Source organism: Pezoporus flaviventris, unplaced genomic scaffold (genome assembly GCF_033815535.1).
Source record: "Pezoporus flaviventris isolate CSIRO_AGI_PZ_B2104156 unplaced genomic scaffold, CSIRO_AGI_Pfla_v1 ptg000013l, whole genome shotgun sequence".
Lineage (NCBI taxonomy): Eukaryota > Metazoa > Chordata > Aves > Psittaciformes > Psittacidae > Pezoporus > Pezoporus flaviventris.
Genome location: NW_026892561.1, coordinates 3718215 through 3740059, shown reverse-complemented (window position 1 = coordinate 3740059; position 21845 = coordinate 3718215). Strand labels below are relative to the sequence as shown.

At 42.5% G+C, this 21845-nt stretch overlaps 1 protein-coding gene across 1 annotated transcript in view; it reads right to left on the bottom strand.

Moving 5' to 3' along the window:
- Positions 1–18271, bottom strand: part of FAF1 (Fas associated factor 1) — a 169834-nt gene extending 151563 nt beyond the window's left edge. Inside the window, exons 1-2 of the mRNA XM_061451261.1 lie at positions 17810–18271; positions 848–916 (exon numbers count right to left, since the gene is read on the bottom strand). Of these exons, the coding sequence (XP_061307245.1) occupies positions 848–916; positions 17810–17854 (114 nt within the window). The 5' untranslated portion in view covers positions 17855–18271. The remainder of the gene's footprint in view (positions 1–847; positions 917–17809) is intronic.
- Between the last annotated feature and the right edge of the window lie 3574 nt (positions 18272–21845).

The window sequence follows — 21845 nt, the reverse complement described above, 5'->3', positions numbered from 1 at the left end:
AATTTTTTTTTAATAATTTTCTGATAATTTGAACTGGTTCAAAGATCATTCATTTAGAAAAGACAAAAAGGGAGGAAGTCAAAGGTATTACAGTTTAAAGATCACTTCCTTTTTAATTAAGTTTGCTCTATTTTACAATTTCAAACCTTAAGAAAAGGCATTAATAGTTCCTGTATTTATCCTGATAACCCCATGCAGAGTTGCTTGTTTTACTGGTTTCCTCCTATTTGTCTGCACATTGAACCTTGCTACAAAAGGGATGATAAGGTTTTCTTAGGATGAGTTTGTTGGGGTTTTGTTTGTGTTTGACTGTGTCTGGATAACTCCAAAACTAATTAAGGTCTGGCCTTAATCTCCAATTCAGTTCTGCATAATAAGTAACAATAGAAGAGTGACTATGTTGTTTTGTAACTAAAAATAGCATATGAAAGATAGAAGTTGGTTTATCTTGCATTTCTTCGCCAGGCATCTAAACCCTCACAAGTCCTGTGTGTATACATAAGTTGTCTTCTATAATTGCTATCTTTAATAACACTACTTACAAAATTATGCACACAATTGGTCAAAAAGAAAACTAAACCCAATAAGAAACGATGATTCAAAGGAAAAGAAACAAATCCAAAAGGCTCAAAGACAAAGTATACCAGGGTATAACATGATATAACGCAGTATTGTGTTAACTTGGCAATGAGGCTTTAACAGACCAAAACCAGTCTGCAAATAACCTGCTACCCCAGACATAAAAGACACCCCCAAATTTGAAATAAAGATAACAGCTGTCTCAGTAAGGTGGCACATCACTGTCACATGAAGTTGATCTATGAAGTCATTTTCTTAGAATACTTACCACTAAATCCCAATTATTTTGTTCAAGCAACGTTATAGCTTCATCAATATTTTCAATACCAGTACATGCCTACAAAGAAACAGAAGCAGTAAACAGAATTAAAAGCATTGATCAAAACCAAGAGTACTAATACTTATAATTTAATTAATTTCAGCAGAACAACAGGAAAGGTATAGGTCTTTTGATCCTGTTCAGAGAGGGTAATCCAGAAATCAGATTTCAAGATTTAAACATCAAACACTGGGATATAATTCCCAGTTCCACCAGAGGATTCTTGTGTAACCTTGAGTAAGCCACCTAGGGAAGCAAGATAAAACAGTTATTTGTAAAACTAGGGCAATAATTCTGTCCCATAAAGGTATGCTGAGAATTCTACGTTTAAATGTATGAAACACTCACACCAACTTATAAGGGACCATGTATATACTTCATATTTAAAATAGTATTTGAGATGGCTGAAATATTGTGTCTAAAGCCAGAAACGTATCACAACCTGAAGGGGGCCTATAGGGATGCTGGAGAGGGACTCTTCATTAGAGACTGTAGAGACAGGACAAGGGGTAACGGGTTAAAACTTAAACAGAGGAAGTTTAGGTTGGATATAAGAAGGAAATTCTTTCCTGTTAGGGTGGTGAGGCACTGGAATGGGTTGCCCAGGGAGGTTGTGAATGCTCCATCCCTGGCAGTGTTCAAGACCAGGTTGGACGAGGCCTTGGGTGATACGGTTTAGTGTGAGGTGTCCCTGCCCACAGCAGGGGGGTTGGAACTAGATGATCTTAAGGTCCTTTCCAACCCTAATGATTCTATGATTCTACGATTCTATAAACCCTACTGCTTTCATTACCATTATCTTATACCCCTGCTCACTCTTGGATGTTACACTGTGCAGTTAAGAAGGTGGCAAGTATGAATTTCTGCTTAACAAAATGTCAACTTACTACCACATGTACAAATGAGCATCCCTTGTGAAATTATTTAAAATTGAGACTATATAATGAAACATTTACAATGTTTTCCTTTCAGACGAAACACTTGCATGTTATTCTAGCCCTGCACTCTCTCCTTTTACTTAGCTCATTCAATTCATTAGTACAGTAGCATTTTTAAAGTAGTGATAATATCCCACAACATGGAATTGCAAATTGCACTTAATTCCAACTACGAGGGAGCACTACTCAGCAAAAACCTTGATACAGCATCCTGCTTTCTTTTTTGATACCCATACCTTTTCAGCTATCCAACTTCAGCGGACAGACCATTGCTATCTGTTCCATATATGCTCTGACATATATTTGCTACCATTCATATTGAATGATATCAGATATATTTCACCAGAAAGGAAAAATGGAAAGTCAACTTTCTTTCTGGAATTTATCTTTTATCCTGATCAAAGCTATGCTCTATATTCAAGCACACAAAACTTTTACAAGATCAAAAGATCGTGCTCCTTCTGCTCTACTACACAGTTATATAAAAAGTTTATACAAAGTTTATATAAAACAACATTGAAAAAATCTAACCTTTTAACAGTTAAATAGTGGCAACAAACAGATCAGTTTTCCTGATTCCAATGACACATAATACTGTTTTTCCTTTACACAGTAAGAGAAAAAAGGCCCTAGGCATAAGGACAGATACTTTTTTAAACCAAGAATAAAAAGCCATCAGGTCATATTTTCCATGCTCTGACTCCTCTCCCCATTTACAAAAATTAAGAAATAAAAAGTAGAAAAGAGGTCACAGGGAAATTCAAGACCAGTTCTCTCTTCACAAATTCAATGCGGAAGAATTCTACGCATATGAAGATATAATAACGCAGATATACTCTTATTACATGCAGTATATCTACACAAAATGGACCAGCCTGGAGGACCACAAACATCATCACAGGATGACATTTTGAGGATTTCTTCTTTTTGTCTGCAGAGGGGAGGCAGCAATTTCTACTGATCCACTATGCTCTCCTCACCAGACTGATCCTCTCTGGAACAAGAGAAAACTTCCACTGCTCACAGCGTTTTGTGAAATTAATATTAAATTCATCTTATTAAATTATTAAATTCAATTAATACTGAATTTCCACTCCACTTTGCATTGGGAGTGCTAAAAAAAAACATAATAATAAAAAATAACAATACAGTTTTGCTTTCAGAAGCAACATTTTGCCTTCTTTTCCACTTCTTCTTACAGTTACTTCTGAAGCTAAAAATGAGACAACACTTCAATGCATTCCCTAGCAAGTGTGAAGGTTATATACACCTACACCAGGTACGCTTGAGGAGTGCAGGGCTTGAGCTTGTCATTTCTGAAATCCCAGGTGGGTTCACTACCATAAACCTGTCACAAACTGTTGACGGCTCTGCTGTGAAGTAGTTTTACTTTGAGAATAAAGCTTTACAGAAATGACAGCCTGAGGTTTTATTTACAGTTAAGTGAAATACACTGAAAAATCTGGTCATTGCAGAAATAAAGACTTACTATTTCTCATTTAGCAGCACTGCAAACTCTGCATGACCTTTTTAAGAATCAAGTTGTGTTCCAGCCTACAGTAAGAGCCTGACCAACAGTGTGTTGCTTCCAACTCTGGGTTGTGAAGATGAAGTTGAGGGTACCTAGAATTGAGGCTTTGAATAATGGATTTAGTGGACCCCTCTTCATATCATCCCTGCAGCTCAGGTGACTTACAACTGTCCATATGCCACACTCTTAGCCCATACTAACTGCAAATCAATTCAGCTCACTTTAGCATGCTTTTATTTTGAGATAAACTAAGCAAAATTGGCTTACCCTTCTACTGAAGCACACAGTGCAGTTTACTCTGCTGTGATGAGGTATCAAGCAACTAATTCGCTTGTATGTTTGCATCCTTCCTAAATCATCTTGTTGATGATTTACTATCTAAAATAGAACCCAACTCTCATTCTCTTTGCGATGCAAAAATCACTGGGTGACGGGAATGGACAGGGGTAAACACTAACTAAAAAGGAAAACAAGAAGAATTCTTAATACCCAAGAAAGACAGTTTTGTTGAAAAGCCTTGGACCAGTTTTACAATCACTTTTAACACTTGATTTCAAGGAGTTCTAAAACAAAGATTTCACTTTCCAGATGGAGTGGGTTTGCTAGTTGTCAATAAAACAGAAAACAAACATTTCTGAATGACAACAGCAAAGGAATAAGTGCTCTTTATTAATGTAATCATGAAAGACATTCCAAGACCTTCCTCGACACCCTGTTAACATCACAGTTCCAGTAAACTCAGATCCTTCAGAATAACATTTCAACATTCAGACACTACACACCACCACATACAAATCTCTGCCTCAAGTCATAACCCATCAGTAAGACCAAAAAAAAAAACCCCAACTATATTTCAAGTTTGCTTCCTTTTTACTGCATCGTGTCATGCAAGATCAAGAAAATTATCTTCTTTGCATGTCTTTGACTCTCCCCAAGAAATTAAGCACACAGAACAGGCTGTCCTTCGCTGGCACATATGACATGACATCAAGGACTCTGCAGCAGATTAGACCCAGAACAGCCTGGTATGCTTCTGCATTTGTTTTCTTTAGGAAAACACACACAGGAAACCAGCAGCTTCTGTGAGCAACAGAATTTAAAAGTCTGGTTCCTCGTGGGTTTGTCTCTCACCCTTAATTGTAAAGGATGATTTAAGCTTTTCCTATGGATAGAATATTTATAAGAGCTTCTTTTGATGGAATTCTTTAGATGTCATCTGGCTATATTTTCATGAAATTTGGAGTCATTTCATTGGACACCTGGGCACCATAAGGTTATGTGCCTCACTTACCTAGGAAAGGTAGACAAAAAGTCACAGGGTTTACTTATTTACATTACTTTTGGGTTTTGCTCATTTTTATGCTTTCCATTCCACCCAAACAGGAAGCAAAAAGATAAATAAAAAAAAAACAAAATCATGTTAGATTTTTGCAGCAACAGAAGGAAAAAAAAAAAGCCTTCAAAATATAGCAAAGTAGATGAGCTCCAAAGACACAAAACCACATCTTTGCTACCAAGTGATGCTCGTTGAAAAGAAATTATCTTTGATTCACAGATTTTACCCAACTTTATTTTCATAAGACCTACTTAACGAAAGGCATTCAATATTTTAAAAGAAAATTCCTACCAGAATACTACAAACTCTTGATTCAATCAACAACCAACACATCCTCTAAGTCATCAAACTGAAAGAAATGAGCCACCACAGTAAAGGTAAAACCTTCAAGGCTCACTGATTTGTAAACCTTTACACATCAAAAAGAAAGCAAAACGTTTTTCTGAAGGGGAAGAGATAAAGGGGAAGATAAGATAGAATAGGTTCCTTCTCCAACTCCTCCACTCCGCATTTCCTCTAAATCTAGGATAGCATTTTCACACTTCACTGCAACTCCAGAGACTGTACAGTCCCTTCTGTATTTTTTCAGACCGCACAAGAGGCAAACGACTATGAAGATGAGAAAACTACTGCTTTGCACTGAATGCATAAAATCAGATCCCAAAGATAAAAGCTATTGAACGGTAAAACTTTCTTAGCATCCTGCTCTTCCAGGCCAGGGAAGTGTTTCCACCAGGCAGATTTAGATTTGAATATAATAAAATTTCAGTGCATTTCTCCAAATGTTTTTTCAGGTAGCTTTACGGATTAACCATCATCTTAGTGATGGAGAGCTTACCCTTGGAGGAAGATTCACAGCTAACCATTAGGGGTCCTATTTAACTGGCACAGTAACTTTAATTACTGTTAAAGCAAGCAAAGTAGCCACACAATTCAGTAGGAGAAAAGTCAGAGGGCAGACAGACTTCAAGGCATTCAAGACAAACCTAGAAGGCACTTCCAGAGAGTCGTAATGCAGGATGACAGACTTGCTCTTCTAAATCCCTTGCAGGGTGGTCTGACCCCAGCAGGCAGCCGTAACAGCTGGATCTGGGTTTTGAGACCCTCAATGACCCCCCACTTCAACAGCACAGGCTTCAGCCTACCTCCACATCTCAGGAAAGCAGCTGTCCTCCCCATCTGGCGGCAGCTGCTGCTGAAAACATTCCTCCAGCACCTGCTGCAGTGATCCAGGCAGTTGTTGCACAGCAAAGCTGGAAGGACAACTGCTGCTCCCAACACAGAGAGCTGGGCTGTTACTGCTGCAAAAGCTGGGACAGCAACAAACAGCTGTTGCTGACTGAAATACAGAGTCAGGCTACTGTTGCCCCGACAGACAGTGGGTGGCAGTTGTTGCACAGAAGCTGGGAGCAAATGGTATTTGGCAGCAAGGCAGAATTTCTCTCACCTGTGGCACCATTCCCCTTCTGGCCAAGGCAAAATGCAGCAGTCAAAAGCCTCCAGACGACCACATTCAGCCTAGCTGCCAGTAGCTGGATACGGAGGACTTAGAAGTCTGCCTCTCAACATTTTTGTTGAGCAAAACTGCCAACAGTAGCTATGTTTTCCTCCGAAAGAGACCATCTCTAAGCTAACCCAAAGTAGGCTTTAGCCTAGAAGGTTTCACACAACAGGTTCAGGCCCATTAAAATGAGGCAGACAGATGGCTGTGGATTACCCTGTGCAACAGTCTCTGGACAAAAAGTCAGCTGGATAAAAAGAAAAAAAATCTCACTTTGTGCCTAACCTCCACATGCACTCTGCAGTTAACATCCTCTGCTGCAGCCTCCTGTAGTAATACAGACTAGATGCAAACACAGGTACCACGCTCAGTTCATACAACCAACAGGATAAAATTGGAGCCATAGCTCCAAGTACCCAGAACAGCAACAAACTCAGACAACTGATCTTCAGGGCAGAGTCACACCACTTGTCAGCCACAGACTTTTTCCCCTCTTGCTAATATCTCATCTATCTGTCTCGGAACAAGACTAAGCTACCATGATTCAGTCTGATGCCTATTACTCAGCCATTGAAACAGCAGATAGAGACTCTCTTGTGTTGGATGAAAAAGGAGAAAAGAACTTTCTGGCATCAGCATTTTGTTGCAACTGTAGCTCAGTCCATCTTCTTAATACTTATACAAAGCTACAATGCCCAAAGAAACAAGAACATTAAGGCACCAAAAGATTTGACAGGTGCAATCACCTAGAAAGAAAAGCTTTCAGCTCTTGGGATCTCCTACAAAGCCCCAGGAAGCCAGCATTAATACATCTCCACCCACTGCAACTGCACACACAGCACCCTAGGAAATGCTTACTTTTGAAAGCACCCAATAAATTTTTATCACTCGATAGAGTAAGTGCAACTACAGCTACCTCCACTCCATAAAGATGAGGTTTTAAAGATAAATCAAAAATGCTGGCAAAGAAGAAATATTGTTAAAATCAATTGACTATCCCTTTAGTAACTTACTCTTCAAAAGACAAGACAGATGAGGAGCATGGAAAACACTTTTCAAGTCCTGGCCACTAACCTGCTTGAAAGGATGGTTGAATTACTCTATGAGTCTGTAATTCTCCAGGTCATCAGCTTAAAACCAAAAAGAAAAACACACAGGGCTGTTCTTAACAGCATAAGAGACACAGCAAAAGATATTACTTATGTCTTTGAATTACAACCAGACAGTTCAGATCACAGATGTGCTCCAGCCACCTCGCATTCTAGGCAGGCATTCACTGGACTTGCTTCACTTTGTCAATGGAGGGACTGATACCAGACACAGTACTCCTGGTAGCAGTGGTCTCACCAGCATAAGAATGGATTCCCTCAGTCTCCCAGAACACTAGTGCAACCCACTACGTGGCTATTACTTCTACTAGAAGAATCTTTAATTTGCTTTCTAAGCATTCCTAATAAAAATCAGGTTTCTGCATGTGGGATTTTAAATAACCCAACCGTGAGTTCCCTGTTTCTAGAGTGAAACATAGTACCTTGCTTTCCTCTCCCGTCCCTTATGAGGAGGACAGCTTGGTAATCAAAGATAATTATTAAAAGTCTATAAAGCAGCCAAAGGCAGCTCCAAATTGTATCTGCTAGAAGTCTACTCAAACCCAGAAAGTTCTAGGGCACTAATTCATAGAATCATAAAATAGTTAGGGTTGGAAAGGACCTTAAGATCATCAAGTTCTAACCCCGCTGCCATGGGCAGGGACACCTCACACAATGATATATTAGTAAGCAAGAATATGTTCTTGAAAATTCCCCACACATTGCAATGCTGCAATGAAAAATACTTCAAGGCAACTGAAACAAAGCATTACCTGGTTTGGGGGAAAAAAAAGTTAAGTTAAATCAATATGCTCAGCCAAGCAAGGTTTTAGAACCATATTATCAGATTTCGGATCCACGTGTAACTCCCCTCTGGGCTCTCAAGACATTCAGTACATCTGGACACTCACAACTGAGATTGTTGGTACCTCAGCTCTTGCATTCCCACAGTCCCGCCTGACTCAGGAGCACCTCCACAGACTGCAACACCAGCTACATACATGCTCTTCAGTGGCATCCACTCTCATTCTCACCATGCAACAACCCTACTGATATGATGAGACTGTTCTTATTATGAGTCATCCGTGGTTATTAAACTAACTTTTACTTCTCTCTGTTTCAGACAAACACTTTAAACAAACATCCAGGCACATAAACTGAGACATAAACTGAAAGGTCACCTACTGCAAGCACCCAAAGGAAGAGATAAGAATGCTCCTCTGTTTTTACATAACTCAGGAGACCATCTGGTAAAAATCAAGCAGATTCACCAGCTGTTGGCTTAACAAAAACAAGCTAATACACTTACCAGTATCAGAAATCGAGAAAAGGTTTAGGCAAATATGCCAGGCTCAAACTTTGCCCGATGCATTTGAACTCCCACCCCCAACTATTTACAAGATTCATCGTTCTACTATTTAAGCACCACCTTAGACAAAACACTGATGTAAAGAAGCATTAGTCCTTTCCTACAGGAGGAATGGGGGAATAAAAGAAGAAACAGCATTTCTGAAGGTCACAGAAGACATTTCTACCTATTAGTTACCAAACAGACAAGCGTGACCTTTGCTCACAGTCTGAGATGACTGCAAGCCTTCTGCACAAAGCAAGCAGGCTACAAAGTCTAAACGGGTAGCATGAAGCCCTAACCACTTCTTAGCAGAACTAGCTAACTTTGCACCACACTAACCACTTTCAAATGGTTTCCAGCAGACTTTGAACACTCTCAAGACTCTGGAGCAAATTCTGTTTCCAGAATACCACGAAGGCACATCCCTAGGAAGCCCATGAGCTGAGCCAAGACATGAACCCTAGCCTCCCAAGCCCCATGCAAACCCTAGTGTTTAAGCCACGTGCACTACACACAAAGAGCAGTGCTCAAACTGAATTAAAAACCAAACCAAACCAAAAGTCAGTACCCATTAATTAGTACCCTGGACTACTAAACTGTCTTTCCCGAGGACTGAAAACAGCCTTTACCCAACAACTACAAAAAGCTTCAGTTAGGATTGTCCCAAAGTTTCTGTGTTTGTGTATCTCAGTGAAGGTAAAAAACCCAAGACATCCTGAATCACAGTTATTTAGCTCTCACAGTATCTTATACATTATCACATGAGAAAAACTGATGAAAACCAAAAAAGAACTGCACAAGTCAGACAAATGCTTTTGCTTACTGGATATCTGCAGTCATCTCCTTTCTCCTCTTTGCCTCAAAAGCAGAACCTTAAAAACAACTAAAGAATAAATAAAGGCCACTTTCCAGGTATGCACACAAGGAAGAGTATTTATCCATACAAAAAATATTTTACTCCACATTCCACAAACCCTCAGGTTTTTTTGGTAAAGAACAGGACCACAAAGAATGGACATGTTCTTAAAAACCTGAGAACGGTATCCAAAACAGGGAAAGAGAAGACCACTCAATCCCAGCAGAGCACAAGTCATACCATAATGCAGGCCAACAAAACTGGACTGAAAAAAACATTTCTCTAAAGATAAAAATTATACAAGCTTCTAAACACACACAAGGACAAGAAAGTCTGCCAGAGAGTCAGTGGACCAAAGCAAGAAGATACTGAAGAAGTATTCAAAGACAGTCAGGGCATATTGGAAAAGCTAAATGAAATCTGTGCACTCATACTCACTACAGAGGAACTTAGGGACCATCCTGTAACAAAGCTGGTCTTTGCAGAGAGCTCTCTCATCCTAAAGTGTCAGTAGAGACATACAGAAAAAAAAAACACCAGGACCAGATGATTGCCCCCAAATCCTAAAGGAATTTAAATATGAATTTTTCACAGAAGACTGCTCTTGACATCAACCTGACACTCCTATACTGCTGACACTAGCTTTTTGGTGAAATTTATTGGGGTGCAAGTCAGAAAGGGTTAAGATTTCTAGAGATAAATTTATATACAACCCCATCTTATAACAACCCCATCATCAAGCTCTTAAAGTGCTGACTTGTAGAAACTAGGATGAGGCAAACCCATTCAAATTCTGTTTCTTTTGGTTCTTTCCTAAGGACTAACGACTGCTGCAGAGGAGACATTAGGCCAGCTGGCTCCTTGATCTGATCTGATACGGCACCTTTGATATTTGCTCACACAAACAACCTGACCTTTAAAAATAAGAATAATAGAGGTGACTCAGTTTTAGAGTTCTTGTCTTTACAAATCGTTTCCTGCTACACATAAAATGTGAAACCTGTATAAAATAACTCAAGGGCTAACGTCCTCTGTTCTAGTTTCAAAACCTTTCCAAGAACCTGAGCTTTAATGAATTATCTTTTGAAAGTATAACTACTCCTGCACAACAAAGACCTGCACAACCAGTTAGACACACAAGACCAGCAGATGACTTCTTTGATAGACCAAACAACATGTAATGCATACATTAGGGCTTTGGTTTCCTCTTTGAGCAGGTTGGTTTTACAGTTGCGCATTATCTAGTCAACTCCAAAAACCTGGCTTAATTAGTAGGCATCAATCCAGCCAGAAAGCATGTCATTTCCTTTCATCCAAATGATGAGGGACAAGTAAAATGTTAGGCCCTTCCCCAGGCTTTTTATTCTATTTCTTACAGTAGTTAAAAGAAAGGACTCACCCCATGGCTGCCCCATACATGCACACTGACTTAACCATTGACTAGAAAAACATGAAATCCTATCAAAGACATGCCATATATTTCTTTTAATAAGCTATTAACTCTTGCTTCAGATAGGGAAACACATGAAAAGTAGGCTTGCAATGGTAACTGAACCATAACAACCACCCAAAAAGAGAAGGATATTCTACGCTTCCAGACTTCCCAACACCAGTGCAATAATCTCAAGATGGGAGATTCTCAGGACCCCGTAAGACATGTATCAAATCACTCAAATCCTCATCCTCTCCTCTCTCACACCTCCTTCCACACAAAAACATTAACTTGGTGTGTTTACTGCAAATTAACCTTGCTTACCAAGAATTACCCACATTTTATTTTTAATGTGCCAAATCACTTTCACAGTAACTTCCAATGAAAGCATGCTCCTAGCCTCTGGGAGTATATACAATTAATAACTTCAGTGTTATAATTAGCATCAGTTGTCATGGCATTTGAAAAAGGATCCTACATCTACCACCTCTCAATCTGTTTCAGTGACCTACTAACCCAAATACCTATATGAATGGGTTGATGGAAATGGTGACATGATTACTATGACGTGAAGAGCCTTTCCAAGGTAATTGAACTAAAGCAACAGCATAAACCTCTTTCTAAAGATGAACTGGTGCTCCAGTGGTAAATTATTTAGGTTCTTGCAGCAGGGCTGAAATGCACACAAATCACAGTATCCTCTTTCTTCTCTATGAACATCAGATAGTATTTCTAATTAACTATCTGTCCTTATATAGGAGAAATTAGCTGGCTTTTCCATGAACAGCTATCAGTGGAAATATCCATTATAACATTTCTAAACGGCCATCACTTACTTCTATTTCTTTCTGTAGTGACAGGACAAGGGGTAACAGGTTAAAACTTAAACAGGGGAAGTTTAGATTAGATATAAGGAAGAAGTTCTTTACCGTGAGGGTGGTGAGGCACTGGACTGGGTTGCCCAAGGAAGCTGTGAATGCTCCATCCCTGGCAGTGTTCAAGGCCAGGCTGGACAGAGCCTTGGGTCACATAGTCTAATATGAGATGTCCCTGCCCATGGCAAGGAGTTTGAAACTAGATGAACTTAAGGTCCTTTCCAACCCTAACTGTTCTATGATTCTATGTGACTCTGGAATCCACTTGAGCTTCAGTTTATAGACCAGAAAGCTGGCTAGTAAATCAAACTAGCTTTGCTCTGATGAAAAAGAGCTTTGGGTTTATGGCCGACCTTAAAAGCATCGTAAGAAATTACATTGTTAATTTTTCAGAAACACACCGAACAAATTAACAGAAGCAATGGTCTTGGAAGCAGACAACAGCAATCAAACTAACCAAATTAAAACTCACTAAGCACACAGTATGCTTTTATCCTGTCTCTTGACCCTAAGGCCATTTACAGCAAACAAAACCAATTGCGTTGCAAAGCAGGAGGTCCAACTACCAGTTTCAATCCTGTTACTGACTGTGCAATGCACAAAACTATAATGTGATAAAAAGCAAGAAGGGTTAAAAGGAATCCTAATCGAAATGTAAATTAAGAGGTCTCACAGGTATGAACTTCAACATCTTACAGTGTCTTAAACTCCCCTTTTTTACACTGAAAACCAGCTGTTTAACAATTTAAAGATTTAGCTAAGAATATTGTAACCTATATCCATAAAAACAGGTGAAACAGTGCTGAGCATCCTGGCACCTAACTACTAGAAACCTAGCAGAGTCCACTGCTACCTAAAGATACACAATATGAGGGCATGAAGAAACAAATGTGTCTATCCCAAACCCTGATGTCTAATCTATAGAGCACTGGATCCTTCCAACTACTATGGTGAGAGCTGCAGAGCTCAGTTTAGCTGTGTGCTCTAGGGGCACCCACTGCCTTATTATCCTACAGAGAGGGCACACAGAAAATAGTTCGCTATGAGCAAGACTGAGGTTTAAACTTGGACAGATCTTAACACATGCAAAACCAGATTTTTAGATATCTAGGAGACTCTTTGATGAAAATGCAGGCCTTCAAGAATGTTAAACATAAATTGGAGGACACTTTCCAAAACTTAAACTTCAACTGGAAGTCTCTTCAGCACCTATCTTTTGTTGAGGATCTTGTCCCAAGTGAATTGCCACCCACTTCACAGAAAGTCTGCAAAGAAATCAAAACCAGTCTTTCGTGCTCCAATGCTTTTATGACAAAACACCACCTTTTCTTTCAGAAATCAATGTTAAGGACATCAACGTTGCTATTTGCTCAAAACCCCTTCATGGACAGTTTACCCTTACAGAAAATGGTTGAAAGACTTTCCAGCCCCCAGCGTAAGACATAGTCCAGGGCAGGAATCAAGCAAGGGTACTGACTCAAAGCTACTGTATCTTTTCCACCCACCAAATTTACATAGTGACAGTACCTTAAGCGACAAAAAACCTAAGGCAGCACACACAGAAGAAAGTAAGGCTCCCTCATCAGTCCCTCCAAAAAATAATACACATGTAAATTCTGTATATATACGATTAGAGAGTGAAAATACGCACAGTGGCATAACAGAGATAATCTTGAACAGGGCTGAAATAGATGTTTTTCATAACCAAAACCAAAAAAGTCTTTAAAAACATATCTTATCAGTTATTTAACAGCACTGTATTAACTTCCAAGTGTAACAGAATCTCCAGTTTCTTTACTTTTAGCTGTTCCAGAAGGAAAAAGAGTAGTTTGAATTACAGTTAAACCTTTAAAACAAAAAGGAAAGAAATACTAAGCTGATGCATCAATGCCATGGTTGATTTTATAACTAAAAACACAATCATGTGGCATGCTTTCTCACCTTTCTGTAACTGATGGCAATGAGGTTCTTCATTCCCAACTCCCCCTTGCTCCTCCCACAAACCTCTGGTTTTAAGAAACAGATTGACACAAAGGTGAAGTTTTAAGAAAGATATTTTTACATACATGCGGGTGAATCATACCAAAGCAGTCTGGTACCCAGTACAAGGGGTAAAAAAAAATACTCATGTAACTTTTTTTCACAATGAACACAGATGAAAGACGGAAGAAAACTATCAGATATCTGTTGTTCCAATAAAAGCAAGGATTTTCTAGTTCTGCCATTCTACTCCAAAGTCTTTCCACCCAGACCTGAGCTACTGGGTGGGAAGACTTAGCTCAGAAGACTGAGCTGCTTATTTATTTTGTCAATGGAAAATGTGAATTCTATGAGAAACCTCCTCCTGAAGGTTCCACATGCCAGATATTCTTGTAATAAGTGGGCACCCAGGAGCTGGAAATTCCCACAGTACTCCAACACTTAGGCTCTACATTTAGAACTGTTGGAAGGACAACCACATAGCATGAATAAAGTGGTCCTGTAGGTGGGTATAACTTATAGTGACAAACAGATATTCTTGACAATTTTAGTCCCTATCCTAGGTGAAGCTGTTTAACAAAAGTAAAACTGCTTGCATACAAAAATGTCAACATCTGACATTTCTGCCAATATGGATTGTTCATTTCTTAACAGCCAAACTATGCCAATTTAACTAAGTTCAGTGCAATTAAAACTCATAATTTGAAAAGGAAAAAAGATAAGAAAAACATCTATTTTCTTTATTATGAAAAATTGACCCCAGTCTGCATAGATCATTAGTATTTTTGTATCTTGCAAGTACCTGGGTATCCCACTGGAGATGGGAGAACATTTTACAGCTAAACACAACAAACAAAAGGAGAGGAGTGATGTTGACAAAAACTGGTAGGAATTTTATGCCCTTAATTTCCCCAGCATATTGCAGCATCACCTTTTTACCAGCTCACAGGCAGTTACCTTTCAAAGAGTTTCTGCTACAAACAGAAGCAGAAATTGTTGGGCGTTTTTCCTATATGCCAATGACACTTTGTGGAGAAATTCTGAATTGCATTTAGTGAAACAGCTAAAACTTGTTTGTGTGCTCAACCCCACTACTTTAGCTACTTCCACTGAAAACAATCAGACTAGTCATGTATAAAGTTAAGCTTCTGCATAATCTTTCCTAAGAGAGAGCCTAAGAAGGAAAAGTTAGACAGGTTGCTTACACAGCCCACATGTATGAATACCTACTTTGTACTCCTTGGGTAGCACACAGTAACCTCATTAAAAAAGGAAAGGGAAAGAAAATAATTACAAACCACACAGAACAGGCTTAAATTGTTTTGAGACATTAAGAAAAAAACATGTTGGTAGATCACTTACTGTGTTTTGTGTTTTGCTCTATAGTTTAAATCTTTAATAAAATTATGCAGCACTTCTATGCATACATACGTATACATACAAAATATTGTGGAAAGCGTTTCCTTTTAGTACCTCAGAGAAGCAACCTGTTACAACAATGAGAGCTAAAAGGGAAAACCAAACACAGTACAAGGTCCTGCTCTAGTTGAAATCAATGGCTTTGAAAGGCACCAAATAAGCCCATGAGAGCTTCATAAAAGCATGAGATATCAGCATAATCATGACTTCGCTGAAGGCACAAGTTTTATAATGGGGGAAAATCCTTTCAGGTTTTAAAAGTTCACACATTGCTCTATCCTTCTTAAATGTAACTGGGAAAGGCAAGGGTGAAATAGAAGTTTCCCTCACAACTCAATTCAGCAACGAGATGAACAAAACTGCAAAGAATAGCTTTTAGGTTTTCCAGTGCGCACAACATTCTTCAACAAGATACCTCATACAAATATAGAGGATAGCAGCAGAACTCTGAGAAAAACATTTATTAATTAAAAGGTACAGAAAATACAGAAGGGAAAACCATGCAAAATTACTTTGCACATAATGTTTTATTTTACATTTTAAATTCTTAGTGAACGAGTTGCAAATTCCATCAAGTACTTAAAATACCCCAAATCCTTTACCACTCTGCAAGATACAAGGCCTAATAATGCCTGACATTGTCCTTTGCTAATCTGAAGCTTTAACAGCATGACAATTAACAGGTCAGTGTTTCAGAATCAGGCAGAAGCTTGACAGGATTTTTAGAAAGGAAAAAAAAAGGGAAAGTGAAACAAAGAGAAAAAAAAAAACAATGGAAAGTTGTCTGCTGAAATATAAGAAGAAAAGGTTTGGGTTCTTTTTAAGTAAGTACTGTTACAGGATAAAATACTTCCTGAGTCTAGGTTCAAACACACTATGTCATCCTTGATTTCTGTGACTCCACCCCCCTTCTGCAAGCTTGCAATACTACTTACTTGTCTTCATGGTACCAACACTGCAGTTGCTCTTATGCCTTTATTAACTGGTTTCAAAACTCAAGCACAAAAATATTGCAAAACAGCATTGACACTAAAAACTTGGGAAGTGGATACAGATCGAAATCTCTATTAAAACAAAAATAATCTTACATTCACAGCCACTAACTTGGGATTCCTGAATTTAAAGCTATTTCAGGGAATTCCATAAAAGTGGAATTCCATAAAAGACTGTCCCCACTAGTATGAGCACAGAATCAGGGTCCCCGGTTTTCTCTTACACAGTGTACTGTTACTGGAAGAACTTCCTTACGAAAACCCAGCCTTAGAATTGAGATACCATTCCTTGCACACACAAAAGCACCTTCAAGCACAGCAAAATAAAAGATCCTCATACAAATCTTTGTTAAAACATTTTAATAAGTATGGGTGTAAGGCACTCAGGTACAGAAAGGGAAAAGACTCCCCTGTTATCAGCTGGGAACTCCGTGTGTTACGTCAGTGAGGTATCAGATACTTTTTGTAAAGGAGAATTACATAATGTACATGACAGTCACCCTACCTGTAATTCCAAAGAAACAGTCCTGTTAAAGGCACACACAGAGTGAACAAAGGGATTATTTTAAGCTAGCAGATGAGAAACAGGCTTTTAAGAAGTTGGACACACAGACAGCAGTTTTACAACTGAATCCAAGAATATCCAACAGCTTATCCATGTAAGAACAACCACTGGAAATGGAAAAAGCTTCCAAAAAAAAACCAAAACAAAACAAAAAAAAACACCATGGATTGAAAAGTAAATATTTAAAGGATATATTCAAAGATAACCCGATACCCTTCCACTCTGTTTTGGGCTCTACCCACTATTCCAAATGGAGGTACCTTCCACTTTTTTGTTCTTAGAAAAACTATGTAAGAGCAAGCAATATTAGGAAGCAATATACTGAACAGATTAACCAGACTTCTGAACACATCACTTTTATTCAGAGAAAAACTTTATTCTGGGAATGACATTTAAAAGTCTGAAGTTAAATTATAACCCTTTTGCAGGAAGGAAGGAACATAACAAACAGCTTTTAAGGGCATATTCCTCCTTTCTACACAAACATGTTGTTGTTTGGAATGGGGCGGGAAGAGTTTTACCGTCATTACAACAGTCATAGGCTGAGGCAACCGTGAAGCTAGTGTTGATGTTATAATGGAAACACCTCTGCCCAGCTCTAATCTGTAGTACCAGTAAGTGATTCATTACAAACACCGTGACAAATCATGAGGAGTGATGAGTTTGGTATCCTCCCTGGCATTTGCCTCTTCCAAGTGAGCTGGCTCACAGCTGTCCCAGGGCCTGGGGTGGTTGCAGAGGGTTGGAACAAGCAAAAATGGATGAAAAAAAAACAAAAAAGATTTTCTGTTTTCATTAAAACCCGAAACTCTCTAAGTTAAAAGAAGACATTTTGATCACGCACCTTGAGAGGAGAGGGCACACGTTCCCCATTTCTGACAAAACAAAAAAAAAAAGAAAGAAAGAAAGAAAGAGCAAGAGGCTGTGGAGGGTGGGCTTCACCCCCACCACCCTGGACCTTCCCACAAAGAACCAGCAGCACAGCAACGAGGAGAAAGAGAAAAGCAGCGAGAGGCCACGGTTGTGTGGCGGCGGCTTGAAATTTACCTGGAAATCAGCCAATATCATTTCTCGGTCCATGTTGGACGCCATTGCAGCCAGCTGCGTCCCCGGCTCTGCTCTCACCCGCGCACCTGGAGCTGCTGCCGGCGAGGACGGGGCAGGGTGGGAGCTACGAGCTCATCGAGGCGCCCGGTTCCTCTCGGGCTCCCGCGGCGCGCTAGGGGCTGCCCCAACTCAGCAACTCGGCGCGGCGGCAGCGGCGTGCGGAGGAGAAGGAGGGGAGAAGGGAGGAGAGAGGCGAGCGGGGCGCCGGGAGCGGGCCGGGACCGGGAGCGGGCAGCGCTACCTCAGCCGCTGGCCCGGGCGGCAGCAGCAGTAAGAGAAGGAGGAGGAGGCAGCGCCGCTCCCTCCCTGCCTCCACAGCGCCTGTCGCACATTTTGCCTGTCATTGAGGTCGCAAAGAGGCGCTTTGCGGCCGGCACGTGACCACCCTCCTGTCAAGCGGCCGGGAAGGGCGGGGCCGAGGCGAGCGTGTGTTGCCCCCCCGCCGCCGCCGTCCCCCCCCGCCGCCGTCCCCCCCCCCCTTGCTTCCCGGACCGGCCGCTGCCCCGAGGTGCAGAGCAAAAGCCCCGCGGCCCAAGCGTAGGCCCTTAGTGCGGGACGGGCCGCCTCAGCACCGAGGAGCCGCGGCCCGGTCTCAGAGCGGGGTCAGAGGCTCCTCCGAGCGGGCGGGGCAGCTCCGGCCCAATGCTCGGCCGGCGGCAGCGCTGGCGCTGACACCGTCCGCCCTCTCCCATCGGTTGGCGGCGGGTCCCCGGGCCCGGCTAGGCTCCGCTACCGGCTGCGGCCTAACGGCGAGAGGAGAGCGCTGGCTGCAGCGAGTCTGGGCCCGGCCCGCCGTCCCGGGGAGGGGGGGGGAACAAGGGCCGCTGCAGGCGGAGGGCGGCTGTGCCCTCGGTGCGCAGCGGAGCCCCGTCAGTGCCGCCGCGGGATGGCGGCCGCAGCAATGAGGGCAGTGACCCGGTCCCCAGCGCGGCTTGCGGCTGCTCTGACAGCCCGGAACTGGTGCTCTCTGAGTGACCTGACATCCAACCGCGGGCCCGGGAGCACGCACCAACCGGCGGCCGCGGGCAGGTGGTGGTTTCCTCCCGGTTTTGTACTTCTTTCGAAAGGAGGACGTGCGTTTTCCACAGGTTTCTGAGCCAACAGACCGTGATCTGCACAGCGGCCCTCGCTCCAGCTTAGCGCTCCAGCACTGTAAGAAGCACTTGCATTGTATACCCCAGATACATCTGTTTCCTTTAAGTAATGCAAAACTAACTACTTAATGCTTTTTAAGTCTGCTTGCTACAACCTGATGCCGTTCACCTACCCCTTTAGCATGCATTTGGAAGCCAGCTTACTAATTAGCCCGACGTGTCTTGCTGTGCTCTTCGTATGGGCGCCGCAGCTAGCTGACGTCCCAGACATATCCAGCACCTTTCCTGTTCGCTAATAAAGCCACACGATGGTGCCTTGAACCAAGTTGTTTTGTCGTTTTTAGGAAACACTGCTCTTTATCTGTTTCCTCTCTCTCCGTGAGGGTTATGGTCGGGTTTCCCGGACTCTGCGAGCTCCTTGCCGCCGGCCGCGCTGACACCGGGGAGAACCCGGCACTACCGCACCGTTCGGCGGTGGGGACAGACCGAACACTGTCTGCGGATGGGGGAGTAGGAAAAGACAGCCTGTACCTGCAGGAGAGCCCGTGTTCCCAAGGAAAATACTCCTGGGATTGTTTAAAGCCTGTTTGCGAGCGCAGCTGGGAAGCTGCAAGGCGCCGGGGCCGTTCGGGGTCTGCAGGCGGGCGAGGCCACACCGAAACGCCACTTGCGGTGTAAAACCAAGTGTCAGAGACGTTGGGGTTTATATTTTATAGTGTTCCTGCTCTAATTTGTGTTAGCAGAGTTTTGCCAAGAGAGGTTTTATTGCCCGCTGACATTAGCTTCACAATTCGAGCTCCCCACCACCGGGATGATAAAGTAATTGCCCCCGCACCTAATCTTATTTGTTTTACCTTTTTTTTCCCCCTCCAGTTTGGTGTTACAGACAGTTCTGTACAAGGTATGGTGCAATGCCAGGGACAGCCTATGCTAAACTACAAACAAATCCACCCACACATTACTAGAGAGTAACTATAATAAAGGCTGAAAAGCGAGTTTTAACAGTTGGATTAAAGCCAATTAGTTCCTGGCAGGAACTGAAGCTATATGTATGTTGTCGAGGTTAGTTACCCGGCGTTCACGTCTATTACAGCCATATTTTAAATAATGATATCTATATTAGATCAAAACAGGAAGGATTTGGTCCAGAACGTGAAGAAAAGGTGAAAAGCTGCACGTGTGCCCCGCACCGCAGGAAGTTCACGATAGAGTCACGGTGAAAGTTTGTGCTCTCCTCCTCCCATCCCCTCACCGGGAGCCACTCGAGGTGCTTCTCGTCCTCCAACCAGTCAGACAAACCGGGGCGCCGGGGGAACACTCACTCGTTTAACTCCTCCCAATGCCCGGTGATAATATTTCCCCTAAGAAGCTGTTTCTTACGCTGGTTTTAGAGCTGATCGGGGCAACTCTTTCTCGTTCAGAAGTATCTTGATCGTTGCGGAGAGGAAACGATCAGGATTAACCAGGTGCTATCTGCGAGGGGTTTTGACAGCTCCACACGGCGAAGGCGGTTTGACGGCATGTTCCAGCCGGGCAGCTGTACTCGCAGGAGGCCTGCAGCACCCCGGCCGAGCTTCACTTCACTATTTTTGTGATGTGTGTGATTAACAGAAAATGGGGCTTTATTCTGAGCTCTAAAACAGACCAAAAAAAAATGGGGAGACTGTTATAAGACCGGCAGTTCTAATTCTGCAGTGAGTTAGCAACAGGTAACACCACCGAAGCCTGTGGATTTTAGGCATTAAATAAGTTATTTATAAGCCGTCTGACTGAATATTCGAAGTTTTGCATATAAATTTCCTTTTTATGCAGAAAAATAACTGTAGTTGAATACAAGGATGCTATTTATATATTTCTCGAGTTAACTTTGAGGGAAATTATCGTTCACATTTTTTGTTAAAAGAACTATTAACACTGTTACTTCTGGCCGAGAATTAGCATAATGAGGCCCATAAAGCTGCGCCTTTTAGTGGGAGCGGGGGTCACTCGATAACCTAAGCAAAGCCGTTTTCCCTGCTCCGCAGGCAGACAGTTCGTTACTTGTCACCTTCGTGTTTTCACAGACAAGCGCGGGGCGGAAAACGAGGGGGGGGAGATCAGGACAGGAAAAGGTGACTGCGGAGCAAGAAGCAGCCGAAGCTGGCAGGAGAGAGCCAGACACAGAAGTCACACCGGGTTCCTTCAGCAGACCCCCCCCGTACCCGGGTGCAGGGTCACCCCTGTAAGGCTGGTTCTGGCGCTGCAAGTCGGGACCGAGAGGATACGTATGCTTATCAGGGAGCCATGACATTGCATCTTACCTCTCGAGGTTGCCTTTGGCGAAATTCAGTGTCCCGAGGGTCCCTGAAACTTAGAGCAATCCGGCCGTTAAAGCAGACATTCAAAGCTGTTAGGCAGAATGGCGTTGAGATCCCTGTGCTGTTTGTACCATCCTCACTTCGCCGCCCTTTGAAGGAAAAGCGAAGCCCTCACGTCCTCTCGGTGGCTGGGTGCGTTTCTCCCTCAAAATGGCACTTCCAAATCAATCAGGGATGCCCGGAACGCGGAAAGCAAGGAGTGCTGCCGTGGACGGTCACCTTCCACCGTTAAGACAACTTGACATTGACCCTTCATCCTTGACCTTGTCCTTGGGGACACGAGCTCGCGTCGCTGCCGGGGTAAACCCCGGCCCCGGAGCCGCTGTCCCGCGGGGTGCCGAGCGAGGGCGGCGGGGCCGATACCGAGTCTGGGTGCGAGTCCGGGTCCGTTCCCCCCGCGGGCAGGTGGAGGCAGCCCGGGGGAAAGCTGCGGATAGAGCTGCGGCTGGAAGCCGCCCTCCCGCCGCCCGAGCTTCCCCCATCCCCGGTCCTCCCGCCGGGGCGCGGCGGCTCCCGCCGCTAAAA